This window comes from Erpetoichthys calabaricus, chromosome 1 (assembly GCF_900747795.2).
Source record: "Erpetoichthys calabaricus chromosome 1, fErpCal1.3, whole genome shotgun sequence".
Lineage (NCBI taxonomy): Eukaryota > Metazoa > Chordata > Cladistia > Polypteriformes > Polypteridae > Erpetoichthys > Erpetoichthys calabaricus.
The window spans coordinates 300,927,838-300,948,983 of NC_041394.2; the positions used below are offsets into that span (position 1 = coordinate 300,927,838).

The window sequence follows — 21,146 nt, forward strand, 5'->3', positions numbered from 1 at the left end:
CATTTTATTTTTTAATATTTTGCAATAAGGGTATGTGTAATGTATGCTTTGCTCAGACCACCAGACCACTGTTTACACAGGCAGGATAAGCCATATCCATGCACACTACCGTTTCAGTTACTTGTTTGTTATGAGGACAAGAGCATATTTTGGGCATATGAAAGAGCAAAAAACTGTGTACAACAAATTCAAGTGGAAATAACATCTCTCAAGCTAAATCTGAAAGACTGAACTAACCTGTAATTGAAATTGAGTATTTTCCTAACCTTTTTTTTTTTTTTTTTTAAGGATTTGTGGTAATGTGCTTTACCAGCAATTAAATAAAATTAGCTTAGTGTCCTCTGCAGGGTTATGAGAGAGACATTTGTTTGGGGAAAAAAAAGTATAAAGAAATTAAACTTGCCTTGTTCTTTTCTTTATATAGTGCAGAGAGATGTCTTCGCTGACGATATTAGCGCCTTTTGGGGAGTGTCGCTGTGGGTCTCGTGTAGAGTGGAAAGGTGGCCCTGCCATATGAACGGTCGGGATGGCATTGTCTGTCTTCCATTCGTGCGTGTGTCTCCCGCGACCTCATAACACTAGAAGAGCAAAAGAAAGTGCAAAGCGCCTTAATAATAGTTTGCCGCGGTTTAGAAAAGGGATCCCGTATTTGCAGTTGTCTGGGCTGTAGCTCAGGGAAGGAAAAAAAAATTAAAAGTGCTTACTTTCACTTAAGGCAGAAGCGCAGTCCGCGTCTTAAAGGCTGGCACAGCTACGCGCATGTGAGCACGCGCTGGCTGCTCGAATTTTTATAGTAATTGTGAGGGGCAGGAGACGCCACTTTTCGCAGACGCGTTCACGTCATTGCGTGCCTGCGGAGGGATGACGTAGAGCAGTTTAATTGGTCGGCACAAGGGCACTGAATACAAAAGGGAATTACGGCCTCTAGAGGGGGGGTCTTCTGACTAGATCTTGCTAAGAGGAAGGTGTACTTGGTACAACATCAACTTGAATTTACCAAGCACTACTGCTTGTGCTGTGATTATTGTAAATATTTTTTTTTGTATATATTTTTGATAAATATCTCGGAATTAACTTTGGTGGAGGTATTTATTGGGTTGTGGTTATTGGTGCACGGTTTATTTTTGTATGTACACTTTTTTTCTGCATTTTGAATATTTTTGTTTTGGTGAATCCTGTACTATACATTGTTTGAAGGAGCAGCTTCCTGACTTGGAGCACACTGGAGGAAGACAGCTTCATATTGGTTTTTGTGTATATATGGTTTTCACTAGTTTGTGTGCATTTTTCTTTTTCATTTGGGACTTTCAGTCAGCACTATAAATACTGTATATAGTCATCATTTTTGGGCTCCATTTAATTACTGTTTTTTGTGTGTCCTTTGTGGTATTGGACTGTGTATTGATATATAAATTCTGCAGGACATTATTTTTGTTTTTCTTTAAGTGCATCTGTAAATAAAAACTCACTTTATTTTTCAAAAGACCCAACCCTTTTTGTGTCTGTGTCTCCCTGTCTTACACCATCATCCTGATCACGCTCAGTCCCACATACTAGACACCTGGGGCCTCATGTATAAACGGTGCGTACGCACAGAAATGTTGCGTATGAATGTTTCCACGCTCAAATCACGATGTATAAAACCTAAACTTGGCGTAAAGCCACGCACATTTCTACGGTATCTCATACTCTGGCATACGCAATTTCTCCGCTCGGTTTTGCAGACTGGTGGCACCCAGCGTCAAGCAGTGCTACTGTTCCTGTGTAGTTACCCTTTCTTTCTTAGACCCACATTCCTGACGCGGCTTTATAAATACAGTGAAATTAACTGCATATTGTTTATTAGTGTAATGCATCTGATTGTAATTAACCTGTAGCAATGTAATGGTCCAGGGAATAGCCATAGTATTCCAAATACCATAACTGCTTTAGCGTTCTCTCACTGCATCTTCTTCTTCTTTCAGCTGCTCCCGTTACGGATTGTCACAGCAGATCATCTTTTTCCATATTACTGTCACTGCACCACTCGGGAGTATTTATATCACTGTATCTGAGTGGGGAATCACAGCAGCAGCTGATAGGAAAGAGAATTATCGGGATACAGCATCAAGCACACGCTGCGTCAGCCATGGCAAAATGCTTCAGAGACTTTCCTGTACGGACCTCGCGGTTCAGAAACAGTTTCATCCCAAGAACTATAAATGCACTCAATCAAGTGTTCCTTGTACTACAGTTATAATATTGCACAACCTGCGCCACTTTATAAAGCGCGTATGATGACAATATCATTTTTAAGATGAAATGCAGCACAATATGTTGATTATAGTATACAGATAAACCTTTAACTTCATTTAAATAATCTGTGTTGTTAATAATTAAACATTTGAGGACACGGTGCCGCAGTGCTAGCTAGTTCACGGATTGCTCCTGCCTTGCGTTGTATTCTTGCTGGTGCTGACACGACACTGGAAGGATAGACGGATAGACGGATAGAATAATTAAACATGTACTATGAAGATATTTCAAGGTCCCTTAAAGTTTTGAAGAATCTGCGTTCTAAACTTACAGATGGCTTAACGTCTATTACAGAGCTGATTGTGTGGCGATTGGGTATTTGGAGAAAGAAAAGTAAGGACAGGAATTGGAGGTTAGTACATTTGAAAGAGACAGTACTTCTGTAATAAATTATTTCATCGAAAGTTGTGCATGGCGCAGCAAGCCTCTTGTGTGAGATATGAACAAGCACTGTGCCACCGTGTTCCAAAGTTTAATAACATGCTTTCATTCCTGTCATCATGAAAAAGATATCACGTATACATCTCAGTATTTTAATTATTCAGAGAGCTATAATATCATGAATGTAATGGATTCTGTGTCCTGTCACAGAAAGAGAAAAAACGGAAGCACGTAGTGATTCACACACATAGAAGATCAAACACAGAACAAAGCATTTAACGTGCTACTTTAGTTACGATGGGATTTGAGAAACTAGTAAAATAAATGATTTGAAGATGAAGTTTATGATATTCTACTTTAATGACAAAATAAACTACATGATTAAAGTGGAAATTTCGAGATTAAAGTTGACATTTCATGCTTTTTTTCCCACTGTGTGCCTATTTTTTTTCTCTGTACGCTAATAAGCTTTCATATGACACTCAGACGGTGGGCTACGACTCGCCTTTTCACGGCGACTTTGATATGTGACAACTTCTTTTTTATTTCGGGCACTGTGCGACTTTGTGAACTTGAGCTTTCGAGTTTCTCCGATACTATGTCACTCGATCAACTTCCTTTTGTTGATTATACCACTGTTTAAACCAACAAATAGTACGTTTTTCCTTTGCCTCCACTTGGTATTCGCTGAAATTCTTATTTTCCCCCGTGTTTTTCCCATTGTCTTTTCACAGAAGGCTGAGCTTAAGGGCTATTTATATTGATTTGGATATTCAAAGAGGCGTAATTCTGGGAGGTGTTGGGGCGGGACAACAGGCACATGCAAGTGCGTTACTTTTCACGCATTTCGGGATTTATGTAGCGGAAGAACGTGGAAGTTTGCGTACGCACAGATTCCTGCATCTGGATTTTTCTGTGTGTACGCACATTCCTGTTTTTGTGCTTATGCCATGTTATAGTGTGAGTTCTATGCACAGCGTTATACATGAGGCCCCTGGAGTGTAGGCTGGTGACACCAATTCCCACTACACAGGATTGTCTATGCGCAAGTGAGAGTTGATTTGGGCAGGACAGATTATAATATTCGTTGATCCATCCATCCTCTTAAACCCACTTATCCCCCCCTGGTCACTCCTTAAATTTCACCAAATGTCATTAGTACCTTAAGTTCACTAAAGTTTTGTTTTCTATGTTTTCCCATAGTTTGTAAATAAATTTGTCCCCTAGGAAAATGGCCAAATTTATATGATGAATAGGTCATTCATTCATTCATTTTACACTGCTTATCTGAAACTCGGTCATGGGGGCAATAGTCTTAAACAGTGAGGCCCATATGTCCCTTTCCCCAGCTACACTTGCCAAGTCATACTGTGGGATCACAAGGTGTTCCAAGGCTATCTTGCAGATATAATCTTGAGCTCTGGGTCTTCCCTAGGGTTTCCTTCCAGCTGGCCATGCCCATAAATATTCCACAAGGAGGTGTTTGGTAGGAATCCGTATTAGATGCTTGAAACACCTCAATTGGCTCCTTTCGATGCGAAGGGTCAAGAAGAGGATTCCTCTCTGGGAATCACCATCTTATTGTGGTGGAAAGGTTTATTTGTCCCTGTGATCCTAGGAGGTATATTGTGTAGAGCAGAACCTTCTGGGAGGGCCTCCCAAGGCAATTTGGTTCCATGTGAGGGATCAGACAAAGAACGATTCACAGCCACAAATTTAAAAAGAGTACCCCACCCCATATGGGGTTACTGAGGCCTCTTCCTGGAGTGAGGCCTGGGGTGATTTTCTGCAGGCAGAGTTGAAAGTAGGGGCCTTGGTGGACTTTCCACCATAACAACATTTATTGGACCCAGACACACGAAGTGACTCTTCATTAGGTCATGAATATTGAAAATGGGCTTGCATGGTTACTGGTGGGTGGTGATGGAGTTGATTTGTGATTTATAAAGAAACTTGGCGTGGGACCTGAGGTATGAACCATTGTATAAATCCAATTTTTTTTTTTTCGTCTGTGTTAGCCAAGGAGTGTCTTGTGGAGAGTTTGTTTTAAAACAGATATTGTGATTTTATACATGCAGGACAGCTTGTCCCAAAATCATTGATCATAAAAAAGTATGTGCAAAACTTTAAATTTTATTCAGAGTGATTATTAGATATTGGTAAACATACCAATTTTCCAATCAATCATTATTTTTCAATAAAAACAGTTCGATATCAATTCTTAAAGTCTCAAGCTCAATCGCATGAATCTCTATCCTCCTCAATTAATATATGTAGATTTTTTGCTTAGGCTCATTTTTGTGTCCAATCCAGTAGATGTCGCTGATGTGCCTGTTAAGGCTTTCTATGGAAGAAGCACTTTACTATCTCATTGCCACCTTCGACACTTAAATCAGATGTGTGGACTTAGCACAGATTCAAACGGTGCATCTCTAAAGAGTGAATGGATAAAAGCAAAGCTATATATAAGCTGTGCAACTTAAGTACTGTTGTAACACAACAAATTTCATCCATCCATCCATTTTCCAACCCGCTGAATCTGAGCACAGGGTCACGGGGGTCTGCTGGAGCCAATCCCAGCCAACACAGGGCACAAGGCAGGAAACAATCCTGGGCAGGGTGCCAACCCACCGCAGACACAACAAATTTGAGAAGTCATTTATGTCGACATCACCCATAAATGTAATCTCAGTCAACATCCAAATGAAAAGAGCCTAAACAATCTACACAGCAGATGGTGGATAGCTCCAAGCTTCCATTCAGTTTGCCTTCTGTCCAAAAAATAACAACAAATAACTTGCTATACCAACCAGAAAGCAAATGCGTGAACTTATTGTTATTGTAACTAGATTTTATGAAGAACTATGAAGCAAAGCATCGCCGTGTCTCTCAGGTCTGCAGAGAGAGCAGTCCTAACTTGCGACAGCTGAACATACATGGCTGCAGATTCATAAGTGACAATCAGATGTCGCTACATTAAAAATGACCCGGCACCTGGCAGATGTGGCGGATTTGTTGCAGTCAAGTGTGTTGCATGTCAGTCACACCAGGAGTAACATCGCTGCTTATATAAAGAGCTTCTGAGATGACTGGCTATTGTTCCAAAAACCTTTGTAGCATTTCCAGTGTGCTGTTCCATCGCATGACCGCATCAGTCACATGTTTGTATGTTGGCAAGTCCAATAAATGTTGTTACGGTGGAAAGTTTGCAACGCATATCACCCAGCTAAACAAGCTGACAATTGTTGGAATTTTCAGAGTAGCCTGAGATTCCAAAGTGAGTGTGTGAGCAAAGCAGACGACATGATGTAGCTTGACTGTACTGCACGGACAATATTAACGTCTTTATTAGTCACGATGGCAGGCTCTTTTTCTTTTATGTTCCATTCATCCACTGCCACTGTCAACAAGCATGAGCTCTTAATCCTGATTTTAAAATGCTCCCTTTTTGTCTGAGGAGAAACTGTTAGGATACATTTTCGAGAGCAACTGAAGATATGTGTAACTTGTAGAATTATAGAAAGATACAGGTTTTCCTGCTGTATCTTTAATTTTAACTAATTCAAGACTATTTTAAACATCCAATAGGAGAATAAATTTGATATAGCAAGGAAAAGTTCTTGTTTAAGAAAAGAAAAGTTCTGTTTAAAGCTTATATATCTTAATTCATTCTTTAAGCTTGCTTACAATTGAACCATTTCTAAATGTTCAGAAAACTGTACGTCTATCCCATTTCCATACTGTAAATGGGCCTTTCAGTCCCTGCTAGCAATGGTACCTATTCTAAACAACAAGTGACTTAAATTAACACACTATCACAGATATGTCTAAGAAGGTTCTATCTCATATTAACTTACAGGGGGTAAAAGGCTATACCATAATCTATAGCTGTGTAAGAAAATTATACTCTATTCAAATTAAGCAAACACTAATATGAGTTTAACTTAAAGCATTATCTTTCTCTCTATAAGACTGGCACTTACAACATTTATTATTTAAGAAGCAATATTTGATTATTGTATAATAATATTATTTGCAAGATGATACAGATGTTTTATAAAGTAGATGCCATTGCATTGTATTAAAACAAGGGACTTCCCGTAATATACTGTATGTGGACTCTGATGTGGTGATACATTATGTTTGTTATATTATGGTGAATTTTGAATGAGTGCAGTGCCCTGAAAAAGTTTTTCTTTCTTTTTTAAGAGTAATGACATTTTGTTCCATATCTTGCAAATACTGATGTTAACTGTTCATTACTAATCAAGTGTTTCTTCTTAAATGTCATTCCATGCGTATGCATATGTTATGAAGTCACTATATAGACACCCTTCAAATAAAGTGTTACTGAAATTTGTCACATTATATTAATGTTCTCTCTTAAAAAGCCAGCACTTAAAATATATCCGTGCATGCTAATTCAGTCAAGGAAAAATCAATATTGAATCAAATCGGGGAATTGTGAATTGAAATCGGATTGAATTGGGACATCAGTGCCAATACCCAGCCCTAGTGTTTATCTGTGCTGTGTTCAGTTCCCATGGGAAATAGGAACTACCATTTGGCAACTGACTTATATAAATGTACTGAATATTCTAACTTAAGGTTGTAGTGCAAGTTACACACTTGGGTAACATAGAGGAAAACTATGAAAAATACATAGGATTGAAACAGTGTGTCACTATACCACTCACAGGATCTTCCTGCTCTGCTGTGTATGAAAACATCTCTGAGTATATAGTTCCAGAGCGCAAATATAGTTAATCATAACTCACTTGAGCAAAACTTGTGCCAAAAAAAGAAGTCTACTTGGCCTTCCAAACAAAATGCAGTCCCAGAATAATGGTTGTAGCTCTCCAGTACACCATTGTATGCTGAGTGGTGCTAGAGCCTGTTGTAGTAGCACTGTGTACAAATCACAAACCAACCCCAGATAGGATTTCAGCCCTCAGAGGGCACACTCACTCATAATGTATCATGGTGATAGCTACTGCAATAAGCCAACAGAGATTTCCTGACTAGTTAGGTCTAGAGACAACAGGTGATTTTATCACTTTTGTTACTTTTTATTAATTTTTACTTTTACTTTTGTTTTCACTAGTATTGAGTTTACTTCCTGTATTTATCCTTCCTATTATTTCCCCAACAGACGTTTGTTTTGAAATTATTAGCTTTCATGTTATTAGGAGCATGGCTCGACAGTACACTTTAGGTATATAGGAGGAAAAATCAATGACTCCATGCTGCCCAACTTTTGCTTTACAGTCTCCATTTTTGTTACTTATACTGCCAAGATCAGAAAATTTGTGTTAACCTATGTTTTTGCTGAGCCACTATTTTTTTTTTCTCCCTGTAGGTTTCTAAGCTGGCCGGGGTGATGGTGAAACATGGAGTGAAAAAGGGAGATTGTGTTGTAATCTACATGCCTATGATTCCTCAAGCCATGTTTACAATGCTTGCATGTGCAAGAATTGGAGCCATACACAGTCTTATATTTGGAGGTTTTGCTTCTAAAGAGCTATCTGTCAGAATCGAACATGTCAAGGTAAAAATAGACTATTGTTCATTAAAGGAAAATAAAATAAAATACTCTGACCTTTTTTATAATTTTTTCTGATTTGTATCTTTCACGTCGATCTGAATACTGACTTTATCTGGCTAGGATGCAATAATCATTTATTTTATTTAGAACATTTCACATTGTGCTAAAGTATTGAGCACACAAGAACACTACAACTCTACAGTATTTACTTGACTTTACTTGACCGTTTATTTTCAGTAGCCTTTTTGTTTTCTCCTAACATGTAATTTATAATCTAACTGTATTTAAGGAATGCTTCACCAAAAAGAGTTAATGTTTGTATCTGTTACTAACTCCAGATTGTTTGTTGTGATAGCCAGGAGACATTTTTAATTTCTTTCATTATTTGTTGGATATAGCAACATTTCTGATAAAATGGGCTAGAATTAAAGAGCCAGCTAGAACAACAGTGAACAATATCAAAACATTCATGAAAAAAGTCTCAGATTGCTTGTGTCTTATAATCGATGTGTCGAGTATCTATTTATATGCTTACAGATGCCCAAATGTGAATTTTTGCTAAAATATTGTTCTCTTATGTGACGTTTTCATAAATGGGATTGATTTTTGACTTGAAGGTACAATTCTCCCTTATTCATTGGTCAATAATCCTACCCAGTGATAGCTCAATAATTGGTTATGTCATGCTTCAAACAATATATTGCTAAATTGAAAATAAAGCACTGAATGGATTCACTTATCAGCCTCAAAATATATAGGCAGAGATCTGTTCTTCACTCGTTATGTTAGGGTGGGATTCCACCCATATAACACAAGGAACACAGGAAAACGCACCATAATGCATAAATAATGAATATAAACAGAACAATATTAACAAAAAATACACAAGTACAATACATACTTGAAAAATAATACAATTACATAAAGAAATAAGCATAAACCAGGGAACAAAACCTTGGTCGAAACATGACGGTTTACCGTGACACTTTATATGGTATCAATATTGCAGACTCTGGTCTGAGAAAAGTGTACAGTTAGAAATTAAACAGTAAAGAAAAGCAGTTGAAACTGCTTTTGAAGAACCCTGAAGTACTGGAGTTGAGGAGTACTTAAAGCATCAGGGTAGCCAGTGAATAAGGAGGACTCCTAATCAATGAATGAAAATGGTGATTTGATGCAGGTCTTCAAGTTCAAAAGCTCAGTTTTGTTTGTAGTTTTTGTTTTTTTAATTAACACACAATAGGAAGAGAAAATAATACATTTGTTTACTGAAAAATGAATAATTTACCTCTGTTAACAAAGCAATCATTTTTAACAAAGAAATTGTGTGACGATGCGGGCTCTGCTTCATGCTCCCATCCAGCTTCTGGGAGCTCTTAATCCCAACACTGTCGGTAATGTCACTGATGAGGTAGGCAGTGAAGACAACAACAGTGAGCATGGGGTTGGTGCAAAAAGTGCAAAGTGCTTTTATTAAAACCAGCAAACAAAAACAGTTATGTCCAAACAAAAAGTGCAATGCTCCACAGTTCCAATAAATAATCCATAAAAACAGTGAAAGTGGGGATAAAAAGCAATAAATAAATCTGTTAAAAATATGAAGTTAAAATGCAGTATCTCTCCTCACGATCTCAGCACACCTCCATCTCTCATTCTCCCTGGCTCAGTCATTGCTTGCGTAGCCAGCGGAGACCCAGCATTTACGAGCTCCTTTCGGCCAACTTCCGTCTTGGCTGCCTCCAGGCATCACGGCCAGACCGTCTGAGGTTGGCTCTTCTCCCTTCTTCCTTCGCGCTCACGTGGTCGCACCTCAGAAGCCTAGGGAGGGCACCTGCCTTGCTCGCCACACTACACCTGAATGTTCAGTGGGGCGAACTAGCCCCTAGAGCGCCACACCTAACACTCCTTCACGGACCCCATCTCGCACTGTTTCCTCATTTCAGGTGGCCAGATCCTCCTGCTAAGACTGCCTTTCACGTCTTTTAACCTCTTTTCTACTTCGATCTTTTTCCTTTCTTTTCCTCAATCGATCCCCATTTTTAATTTCTCCTTTACTTTTTTCTTCCTCTCTCCTTGTGCCGGCCCGTATATATACACGTCTCCGTGGGTGCAGCGCCTTAATCACACACCGCAGGAAGCCAATGAAGCAATTGAGAATGACTCGCCCCAACTACCTCATTAACTCCCTGCGGTCGTGCAATCGCGCCCACGGAGACTGAAACGGCTTTATGGATTTAAAAAAAAAAAACATTTTATGAAGCCGCGGGCCCGCTATACCACAATTGAAAATGCCACAAATAGTATATAGAGGGTTGATATGACAGGAGGCATTCTTTTTGCTTCATTAATTCTTTCTCTTATTTACCTAGTAACTAGCTTATCTAGAGGTCAAGACTCCTAAAATAATGGCAGTGTGCTTATGTCTACAGCATGTCTCATTCCTTTTTTTTATTCTCAAAACACATTCTGTGTAAAGACTTGATCTGAATTGTTTGCCTTAAGGGTTCTCCTTCTTGTTTTTCATCAGTGTCCTTGAGAGCATGCCTATCTGTTAAAATACATGCCACTTATGCCAGGAAACCAATATGTTTTTAAGAGCTGGCCCTGCAAAGCAAGTAAGGATTAGTTTATAACAGAATAAAGGCCCAAGTCTCCTGGGAGTGACTCTTCTCTCCATAAGCACTTACAATAGATGTCCCACTTGATACTCTGCTTGTTTATGTAGTCACAGTTTGCCAGAGTTAAAAAGTTAATATATCTGGCATGGAAAGCTCGGACCCGACACACACAGACAGACACAGAACGTCTTAAACAGCATCCACTGTAGGACTCCCCTCCTACTACTTGAGTCCATTTAGCAACTTCCCGGCTCAATTCGCGAGGGCTTCCTCTTTCATATACGGTACTGGTAACCCTTACCTGTACTGCCGCGTCCCTCCGGCTGGAGAATCCAGCGCCGCACTGCTCCATTTGCTCCTGCAGAGCCTTCACAGGCGCGATTGCCTTCTCCCCCAGCTTTCCAACCATCTCCTGGATGACGTGTATTATTTCTAGAAGTGGCTGTACGGACTGAAGGACCTCCTCCAGCTCTCGCACAGCCGCGATCCAATATATATCACCAAGCTCAGTCGGGTCCTCCAGTGGCTGGAGATGGACGTTTGTTCGTCCCGCTTCCGACCAATCTGGTGGGCACGTAACACATGCTGTCCTACTCATTGCCTGCTTGTAGGCGGGACTTCCGGTCCTCCACCACCCTCTCCGTCGAGGACTTCCTCCACTTGGGATACGAGCCCAGGTGCTCGTCTGCCAGTTTCTGCTCTCTCAAAGACAACGGGCTCCTGTCCTCCTCGGACCTTGCCCCTCCGCCTGATTTGGCGTTGGCATCCGTCGGCCAACAGCACACCTCTGTAAGGTCTCCCCTGTGAGGTAGGCACCTAAAACACTCCAAAACCTCCCTCAGGGCAAGCATTTCCTGAAGTCGGTACCTACCTCCTGGATCCCTTCTCCCGGAGGCTGACGCTTTCTTCTGGCCGCTCCTTCCGGCCTGCCGACCCTTTCGACGACGGGCTGTTTAGGAGCGTCTGCTGTCTTCTGGCTGTGCCTGGCCGCCTTCTTTCCCATCAGGGAGAGTGGTGAGACACCCGGATGTTTGACGATCGTGCAGGGCGGGTTCAGCAATTGCAGTGTGTGTGTGTGTTGCTCTGTAGTGCCGGGCTGTCCACAAAATTATTTTTAACGATGGGTCCCTGCCTTGAACCAGGCAGAGAGTCCCATGTGGGATGCCATTGTGGAAAGCTCGGACCCGACACACACAGGCAGACACAGAACGTCTTAAACACGTACGTTTTAATTGTAACTCCTATTTACACGCCCAACCCCCAGTGCAGTAATCACCCAAACACACAGTCCTTTCAACTTCCTTCTTCATCTTCTTCTTATCACCTCCAATTCCTCCCAGGCAAGCTCTGTCCACATGCTCCCGACTCTGGCTCCCCGATTGGAGTGAGGTGGCCCCTTTTATCTTGCCCCGGATGTGCTCCAGGTGCTTCCTGATCTTCTCCCAGCAGCATTTCCTGGTGTGGCGGAAGCGCTGCTCTTGCATCCGGAAGCACTCCGGGCATACCTGGAATCTTCTTCTGGCAGCACTTCCTGGTGTGACGGAAGTGCTCCCTTCCAGGGCTCCACCAGTACCTGGCACCCCCTGGCGATGACCACGAGCCCCAACCGGCTTGAACTTCCAAGCTCTGCTCCCGTGGCCCCCACACAGACCAGGGCGGCTGCCTTCTCGTGGCCCGGGGAAGGTATTGCTCCTCTCCTGGTCCCTTCAGGCGTCCCGGCTGGTCAGGACGCCCAGCCATCTGCCACACTATATATGGGTAGAAAGTCTTTGCCACTTGAGATAGTTTGATAGTTTAAAACTAGTTTTAATACAAAAATACTTATTGAGCAAAAACCCTTCTGTGATATGTCTACTTTAGTTAATCAAGAAAGTTAATCCTTAGCAGGTGCTAGGTGGAAGTAAGATTAACCGTCTTTTCCATTACTTTAGCGCAGGACCTGCTTAGACAGGAAGAGCATTGCCGTACCTCAAGCCATATTGCAGCCAAATGGCACTGAACTCACCCTGCTCAAACTTGTTCAGGATATCAGTTAGTCTTACTTTTTTAAACTCTCTTATAATAAATGTGTACTTTGAAGGATGCAGTGTGCCTGTTGCTTAGTGGGTTCTCCCTCTTAACTGTGAAACTGAATTGATATGACTAATTGCAAACCACAACCTACTGGTTTATCTACACCATGTCTGATATCAGTGTAAACTGAACTGATCTCTATGTGAATTTAGTGGCCTAGCCTAGGTTTCTTAAGTTTTGTTGACCAGGAAATGCCATTTTTATTTGTTTTTTTTTTTTTTTGTAAAAAAAAGAAACCAGATGTTAGACAGCTTCATTTTGAGAACTGAAGTAGTTCAATATTTAAAAATGAATATTATTTGATTGTAGGCATTTGGAATAAATAATACAATATTAACATTCCCCACATCACTTATTTCAGGGTCTGGGGTTTGAAAGTGTGAGGCAAAGAGGGACCAGCCTATCACACATAAACTTACACTCCTACAGGGTCGGTTTATGATGACCAGTCACACTGATAATCAGATTTGTTGCTGTGGGAGGAGAGACAACACAAAAGGCAGCTAATGCAGACATGGGGAAAATATGTAAGCTCTACACAAACAGTTTGTCATGGCGTTTGATCTTAAGATCTTCTTGCCTCCCAAACTACAGTGAATGTCTTCTGAATATTAACGAATGAATGAGTGAATGAATTAATGTATTAATGAAGAGCTAAGCATGTGTTCATCCTTACAATTTAAATTCTGTGGTAAGCTGAGGTGTTTGAAAGTAAATCCTTAAACACTAGGACCTGAGCTGTCGGGTAAAAAAAAAATACATTTCTCTTATGTAAATAAATCCAGTGAAGAAGCCAGCTGACTGTATAAGAAAAGTGACAATACATATTCTCCTCTGTCACAGAACAGTTATGACTGCATCAAGCCCTCTCTTTCAACCTTAGAAAAACTAGTCACCTTTGAAGTATTGAAGTGGAGTTTATAACTATTTGGGATCCCTGCTATTTTGGAACATAAGAAGACAATGCAGGGGTCCATGAATAAACTGAAAAGGTGTTTAAAAATAGAAAACAAAATATTAAGGCTTCTCTCCCCTCAGATGAAATACTGCTATCACTAAGTTACACATTTTAACTTAATATAAGGAAGCTGCTATTATTAAGAGATTTAAATGTGTATATGGACACAAACCTCGTCGCGTTGTCTGCAAATGCACACTTCATGGGCACATAATGACCTGCAAAATGATATTCAGGTCCATGATCTCATATCCCCTGAAATGGTCATTAGGTAGGATTTTTTTTCCTTTCAAATAACCTTCAGAGTTTCACTGTAAAACCTGTGACAGTTATTTAAATTTAATTTTATTCTAAAGCCTTGTTCTGTAATAAATTTGTAACCTAATTATACAGTGCATCCGGAAAGTATTCACAGCGCATCACTTTTTCCACATTTTGTTATGTTACAGCCTTATTCCAAAATTTATTAAATTCATTTTTTTCTTCAGAATTCTACACACAACACCCCATAATGACAACGTGAAAAAAGTTTACTTGAGATTTTTGCAAATTTATTAAAAATAAAAAAATTGAGAAAGCACATGTACATAAGTATTGACAGCCTTTGCCATGAAGCTCAAAATTGAGCTCAGGTGCATCCTGTTTCCCCAGATCATCCTTGAGATGTTTCTGCAGCTTAATGCGTCCACCGGTGGTAAATTCAGTTGATTGGACATGATTTGGAAAGGCACACACCTGTCTATATAAGATCCCACAGTTGACAGTTCATGTCAGAGCACAAACCAAGAATGAAGTCAGAGGAATTGTCTGTACACCTCCAAGACAGGATTGTCTCGAGGCACAAATCTGGGGAAAGGTTACAGAAAAATTTCTGCTGCTTTGAAGGTCCTAATGAGCACAGTGGCCTCCATCGTCCGTAAGTGGCAGAAGTTCGAAACCACCAGGACTCTCCCTAGAGCTGGCCGGCCATCTAAACTGAGCGATCGGGGGAGAAGGGCCTTAGTCAGGGAGGTGACCAAGAACCCGATTGTCACTCTGTCAGAGCTCCAGAGGTCCTCTGTGGAGGGAGGAGAACCTTCCAGAAGGACAACCATCTCTTTAGCAATCCACCAATCAGGCCTGTATGGTAGAGTGGCCAGATGGAAGCCACTCCTTAGTAAAAGGCACATGGCAGCCTGCCTGGAGTTTGCTAAAAGGCACCTGAAGGACTCTCAGACCATGAGAGAGAAAATTCTCTGGTCTGATGAGACAAAGATTGAAACCTATTTGGTGAGGAAACCAGGCACCGCTCATCACCAGGCCAATACCATCCCTACAGTGAAGCATGGTGGTGGCAGCATCATGCTGTGGGGATGTTCTTCAGCGGTGTCATTCTGTGACCCACAATTGGATTAAATATGTTTGATAATGTTGTTTAATGCTATTGTTTTATTATGCTGCAATATGCAGTAAATGTGAATGTGGGGGGTTGCCTTTTATTAAATGGACTTCCCTCCAGCTTTGAGCACAAGCTGCTCCGCTAAGATATCATCAACACAGTGCAAGTATGAAAATCGATTAGAGGATGGCTGTTCAATTCCACTTGATTTTACTCCATCAAATGTTTTTCATTTTCTCTCACTATGCATCATTTTGTCAGCTCTAAGCTGGCCACAGTCTTGAGTGCACAAGTTGTCATTTATATACCAAAAAAAACACAAGGGAAGTTATGAGGACTTTAAAGTAACTAGAACAGTAACAAAACACTGCAGCTTTATAAGTTGTTGCTCTGTTTGTCAAAGTGGTGGTTTCTCCACTTTTCCACATTTCGATACAACCACAAAGAACTAAATCTCACGTCTCTTGCTCTTGTATGTAATTTCTTCTGTGAATTAGTCTTTGTCCACCCATGTACAGTGCCCATAAAAAGTATTCATTTCTTGTGGAAGGTCCAACTTGTGCTGAGTCCGTAGGGTGGTCTAACATGCACAATGAAGACAAAAGAACACTCCAAGCAACTCTTTGAAAAGGTGATTTAAAAATACAAGTCAGGAGGTGGAGACAAGTCACTAAAGATCTCTTGGATTCAAGCATGTCTAGCTTTTACTTCCTAAGGTTGTTGTGTTTCTTCCAGACAGAGACATAATTTGACAACTATTATGGGTTTGTCTCTAACACCAAACTTTATCCTCGTACTCTGCTATCTTTTACCCATCTTAATTCCTATTAAATACCAGCCAGGTGACCATCTGTAGCATGCCTATAAATTCATCTTATACTGTAATAGTTGCTGATTATTTGACAAATCAGCCCAAAGAAATTATCCAATGTTTTAATTGCGGCTGATTTCATAAACTTTTTCTAATGTTTTAAAATCATGGTTGCTACTCTTCTGTATCATTCTTGCCTTATTACTTTTCTTTTTTCTCATTGCTGTTCAAAGCTATAACCCATTATGAAACAATGATCTTGAATAAATTTGACACAAAGGTAAGACTTACAGCATGCTGTTGTGCATCTTGACTTATAAGTGTGCTTTAGCTGTAGGGTTTGTCTCATTTTCTGTAGCTATTAATACTAAATATTCTTATGACATGTATTTTTGCTTTCTTAGCCTAAAATGGTGGTAACAGCTTCCTTTGGCATTGAACCTGGAAGAAGAGTTGAATATATTCCTTTACTAGAAAAAGCCCTGGATCTAACGCTGCATAAACCAGAAAAAATTCTCATCTACAACCGGCCTAACATGGTGAGGCACTTTCTTTAACTCTGTAAAGATGGGAGTGTGCTTTGTACTGCACATTTAGGAGTAGTCATTAGGGATGGATGAAATAAAGATAACTGTTGTTGATGTTAGTGACTTAAGAGGAATTTTCTGTTTCTGGATCTGATTGCACGCAGTTCTTCTTTAAAATTTTCAAGCTCCTAAAAATCATAGCAGAGCAGATTCAAAGAACTCAAAGTAACAGGTAAATAATTTGGGGCAAAGGGCAACAATGTTCTCAAATTAAATTACTGTGCATTTAAAAAGCAATGTCAGATGGGAAAAGCCCCCAGAATTACACATAATTATTTAACATGTATTACTGTCCCTGTCATACTAAAACTCCTTTCCAGCCCTTGTGCGATGATTACATAAACACTCTTACTTGTGTGAAACCTACTGCAAGCACCAAGGACCATAATGCTCCTAAAATACCTGAAATATATTGAGGTATTTTATGAGCATAAAGAGTTTGTGAGTTTTCCCTCATAGTAGCACCAGTTCTGTTTTTGAAGGCCAGCAAAAACTAAAAAATGGTGGCTTTCTAGCATCAATTTTGGATATTATGATAGTGTATCTCTCTCTGATGATGATTTATGAATAGGTTAATTTAAGTAGCTAACAAGCTGGGTGATGTTATGGTAGCAATCAAGGTTGGAACCTTCATAAATGATTCTCAAGGTCTGGTCTACAGACCACGTGAAAACAACAAGCTTGAGTCAAGTGGTCCACATTCTTCATATCGGAGCAGTACAACATGCTAATTGTTCAAATATTTAATTGTAACAGCTGAGATGTGGTACAATGTCTGCACTAGGTCCAGGAGGAACTGGTCTAAAACTACCAGTGGAGCACAATATTCAAATTTCTTGTCGACAGTGGCTGTAGTGTTTCAGTAGCTTCGCCGTGGCACTTGGAGAACATTCACACTGATTTAATGTATTTGGTCCACTGTATCTTTGACTTTAGCAAATTAGACCCCAGTCTGAAACACTAAGTACCACTGACTTGTATGAATTCTTTTCTTGATTCATTGCTTTTTAGTTCTTCAATAAAAAAAAGAAGAGAAATTGAATTGAATTTATACATTGCATAATCTGTCATTTTGTGATATTATTGATTCATTCTTTTGATAAGCTAAAATGTTTTGTATATCTTGCAGAATGTTCCTATTTATTTACCAAATGTCCCCGAATTTCACTCGGAGAAAAATTCTCCTTAAAAATGATTTACTACCCTGATAGGTGGCCTCAATGTTTTAATCGGATGGAAGCTAATGTGATTGCAGTTTCAGCAAAGCCCCCTAGACCAGGATCTGTCATTTTGTGTCTGATGGCTTTGATGGATATCCACTGCTGACAGTCTCTTAACTGGAGTCACATTTATGACAGTCTTTGTTACACATGGAAATAACATAAGATCCTCAAAACCACTTAATCTAGTTCAGAATTCTGGTGGGGTGGGAGACGATCCCTGCTGCATCAAGCACTAGGTAGGAACTAGCTCTGGATGGGGCATGAGTTCATCACAGGGCACAATTAACCTGGCAGGCCAAACATACAGATACATACAGTATGCTGCCTATATGTGGCAGAAAATACACAATTAAACACCAATATAATGTAGAGAGTCAACCTTGTCAGTCAAATGAAGGCTTTTTTAGAAATTGTTTTTAGTTTTAAATGTAGTATGTTACTAATCCCAGGCAGTGTGGATACTTTTTGAGTTTAATCCTTGACATTATTATTCGTCTATTGAAATGGATACTGCATACATAATAAGGAAAGACAAACTGCCCCAAACTGCAATCTGTGAGTGTTTTTTTACCTTATTATGCCTGCTCACGTCAAAGATAGAGATCATCTAAATCAATAAGTGAATGCATTAAAGTTCTTACTGTATCTTAAAGATGAATTTATTGATTTATTTTTATGATGATTATATGAATAGATATTACTCTTTACCTAGCTGTGACATTGCACCCTACTAGGTTGCTAAGACAAACAATTTATATTGTTGATTCAAAGCCCCATTCAGTCCCAGATTTGCAGAGCAAGAAAAATACGTGATCCTTTTCTTTTCATCATGGGACCATCTGTTCTCCAAATCTGACCTGCTGCTTTCTATATAGAAACTTGTCTTTGTGTACTAGAGTGAAATCCTACTTTCAAATGAACTAGCCTAATACTTAATTCAGAACTGTGTGTTTATTTCCTACCTTTTTTTTGCAGTCGACCAGCAGAGTTCAAATTAAAAGATGTATGAGGTAGAAACATTGATGAATTCTCTGACTGCAGATATTTTGCTTTTATGTTTTATTTTATTCATCTTGAATGCATTCTGTATAATTTATTTCTGTGTTCCCATTAAAGTTGTATCTGAAAATATTATTTCTGTATTATTATATTTTTGCTTAGGAAACTGTTTCAGTAGTATCCCGTGACAGCCTAGACTGGGAGAAGGAAATGGCCACAGCTAGGCCTCATGACTGTGTTCCACTAACGACAAACCACCCACTATATGTTCTTTATACCTCTGGAACTACAGGGCTACCCAAGGTAATATACTTGTAAACTTTAAAATGCTGGCACTAATGAACAAGTATCTCTGCTGATTCCATTTATCTAGTACAGTGGAACCTCGAGATATGATCACCTCTGTATACGAGAAATTCAAAATACGAGGAAAGTATGAGCGAAAAATTCAGATCTAAATACGAGCATTGGCTCGCGTAACGAGCCACGAGCCAGGCTGTGGGTATAGCTCGCGGCTTAGCAAGGGGGCGTGGTAGCAGTTGCGAGCCGCGATCTGCGGTGTCTGCGTTTCTCACTTAAGTGCACAGGTGGGAAACTGCCCACATCCATGATTGTTCCTGTGGCTGTTGGGCTGCAGCTGCCATGTCCTCCCTGCATATATAGAGAAGCGCGAGCCGGTTAAGGGGGAGAAAAAGTAAAAGGAGAGAGAGAGAGAGAGAGAGAGAGAGAGAGCGCGAGTGTGCGCACAAGCAGGCAGGCAGGCGGGCGGGCGGGCAGGCGGGCGGGCGAGTGAGTGCAGGCTCGCGTGTAGCTGAACAGTGAGCTGAACAGGCGAGCCAAACAGCTGAAGCAGGATGGTGTAGAGAAGGTCAGCTGCATTAAGAGTGTCTCGCCTGTTGCAGAGCCCGCAGGTGAGACGCTAACAGAGAAGAAGCACCGGGGATTGTCATCTGTTTTTTAAAGACGGCATCCTTTTGACGTTTTAAATTCGTGTTAAAGGATTGTTATTCTTGTGTATTTTAAACCTCCACTTCACAACTGTTTTAAGGATTATTTATTTAAAGATTTATTGAATGCTCTACTGCACTTTGGACACCTGTTTTGATTCTTTTAATAATCAGTTATATTATTTACCAGTGTTATTTATTAAAGGTAGACTACAGTATATATAATTTATCAGTGTTATTTGTTAGGAAAATTGATTTTTATGTTAATATATTTGGGGTGCAGAACGGATTAACTGGATTTCCATTATTTTCAATGGGGAAGTTTGTTCTAGATACGAGAAATTCGCTATACAAGCTCAGTGCTGGAACGAATTAAACTCGTATCTAGAGGTTCCACTGTACAAGATTTGGAGCAAAACTGGAAAACGGTGGTCTTATCTAGAGTAGCAATTGCAACAGAATTGGGTTTACAGGAAGATCTAGGATATTATTTGGGTGAAATAATAACCAACATGATTCTACAATATCAAATTATATGGTTTTCCTGAGACAATGAAACACACAAAGGTGAGAAGATTACTGGAAGAATGCAAACCACTACAGGAATAGAAAACAAAGTATGCAGCTCCTTTAGGCAGGTTAAGTGGGTACTTTATACATGTGTGTCTGGAGTGGTGGTTTTCTCAGTTTATTACCCGTACTACCTGACTAGAAACTAATGCATTGTTTCTTTGACTCAGTATCTCTCTGTCCTTTGGCATGGGTTTCACCCAACTTGCATTCTGCATCTAGACTCATTGGTAGTCTGGATCAGAGTGGCCTTTAACCTGTTACTATGGTCTGCTTCCAAGTCATACAAATAACTTTAGTGGTAATGGATTGGTTACATTTTCCATTTGAGACCTTTTTTTTTTTTTTTTAACTGAGCCCTGCCTTTGTCCTTTATATGGTAAAGACTGCATTGTGAGTTTCAGGGCTTCCTACTGTCCTACAATTCAACATGGTGTCACTGGTGACAGGTACAGTTGGTACTCTTTACTGCCACCTGCTGGCAATGGAATTCCACTTCCCTCCTTCTAGCATCATTGTGTACTTTGTCTACTGGAACATCATACACACTTTACACAAGTTTAGTTGCTTGTCCTCTTCTAGCAAACAATAAGATGCCAATCCTGGCTGGACATACCTACTGCCAGGTTTAATTCTGGGGCAATCTTGTAGGCTTCTTTCTAGAGAAACGAGATTTCTCCATCTTTGGGATGCTCCTAATTCACTCCTGGGACACTGTCAGTATTGACCAGGCTACTACCTCTAGTGACCTCTGTCCACCC

General features: G+C 40.1%; 1 protein-coding gene across 2 annotated transcripts in view; it reads left to right on the forward strand.

The window, feature by feature from the left end:
- The window catches only part of acss3 (acyl-CoA synthetase short chain family member 3), a 228,480-nt gene that overhangs the window by 26,959 nt on the left and 180,375 nt on the right, over positions 1-21,146 (forward strand). Inside the window, exons 3-5 of one of the 2 annotated variants that reach the window (XM_028817153.2) lie at positions 8,036-8,224; positions 16,464-16,598; positions 19,031-19,171. In XM_028817153.2, coding sequence (XP_028672986.1) covers positions 8,036-8,224; positions 16,464-16,598; positions 19,031-19,171 — 465 coding nt within the window. Of the gene's footprint in view, positions 1-8,035; positions 8,225-15,297; positions 16,340-16,463; positions 16,599-19,030; positions 19,172-21,146 lie in introns of those variants that run through there. The other variant, XM_051919742.1, reaches the window with a different exon arrangement.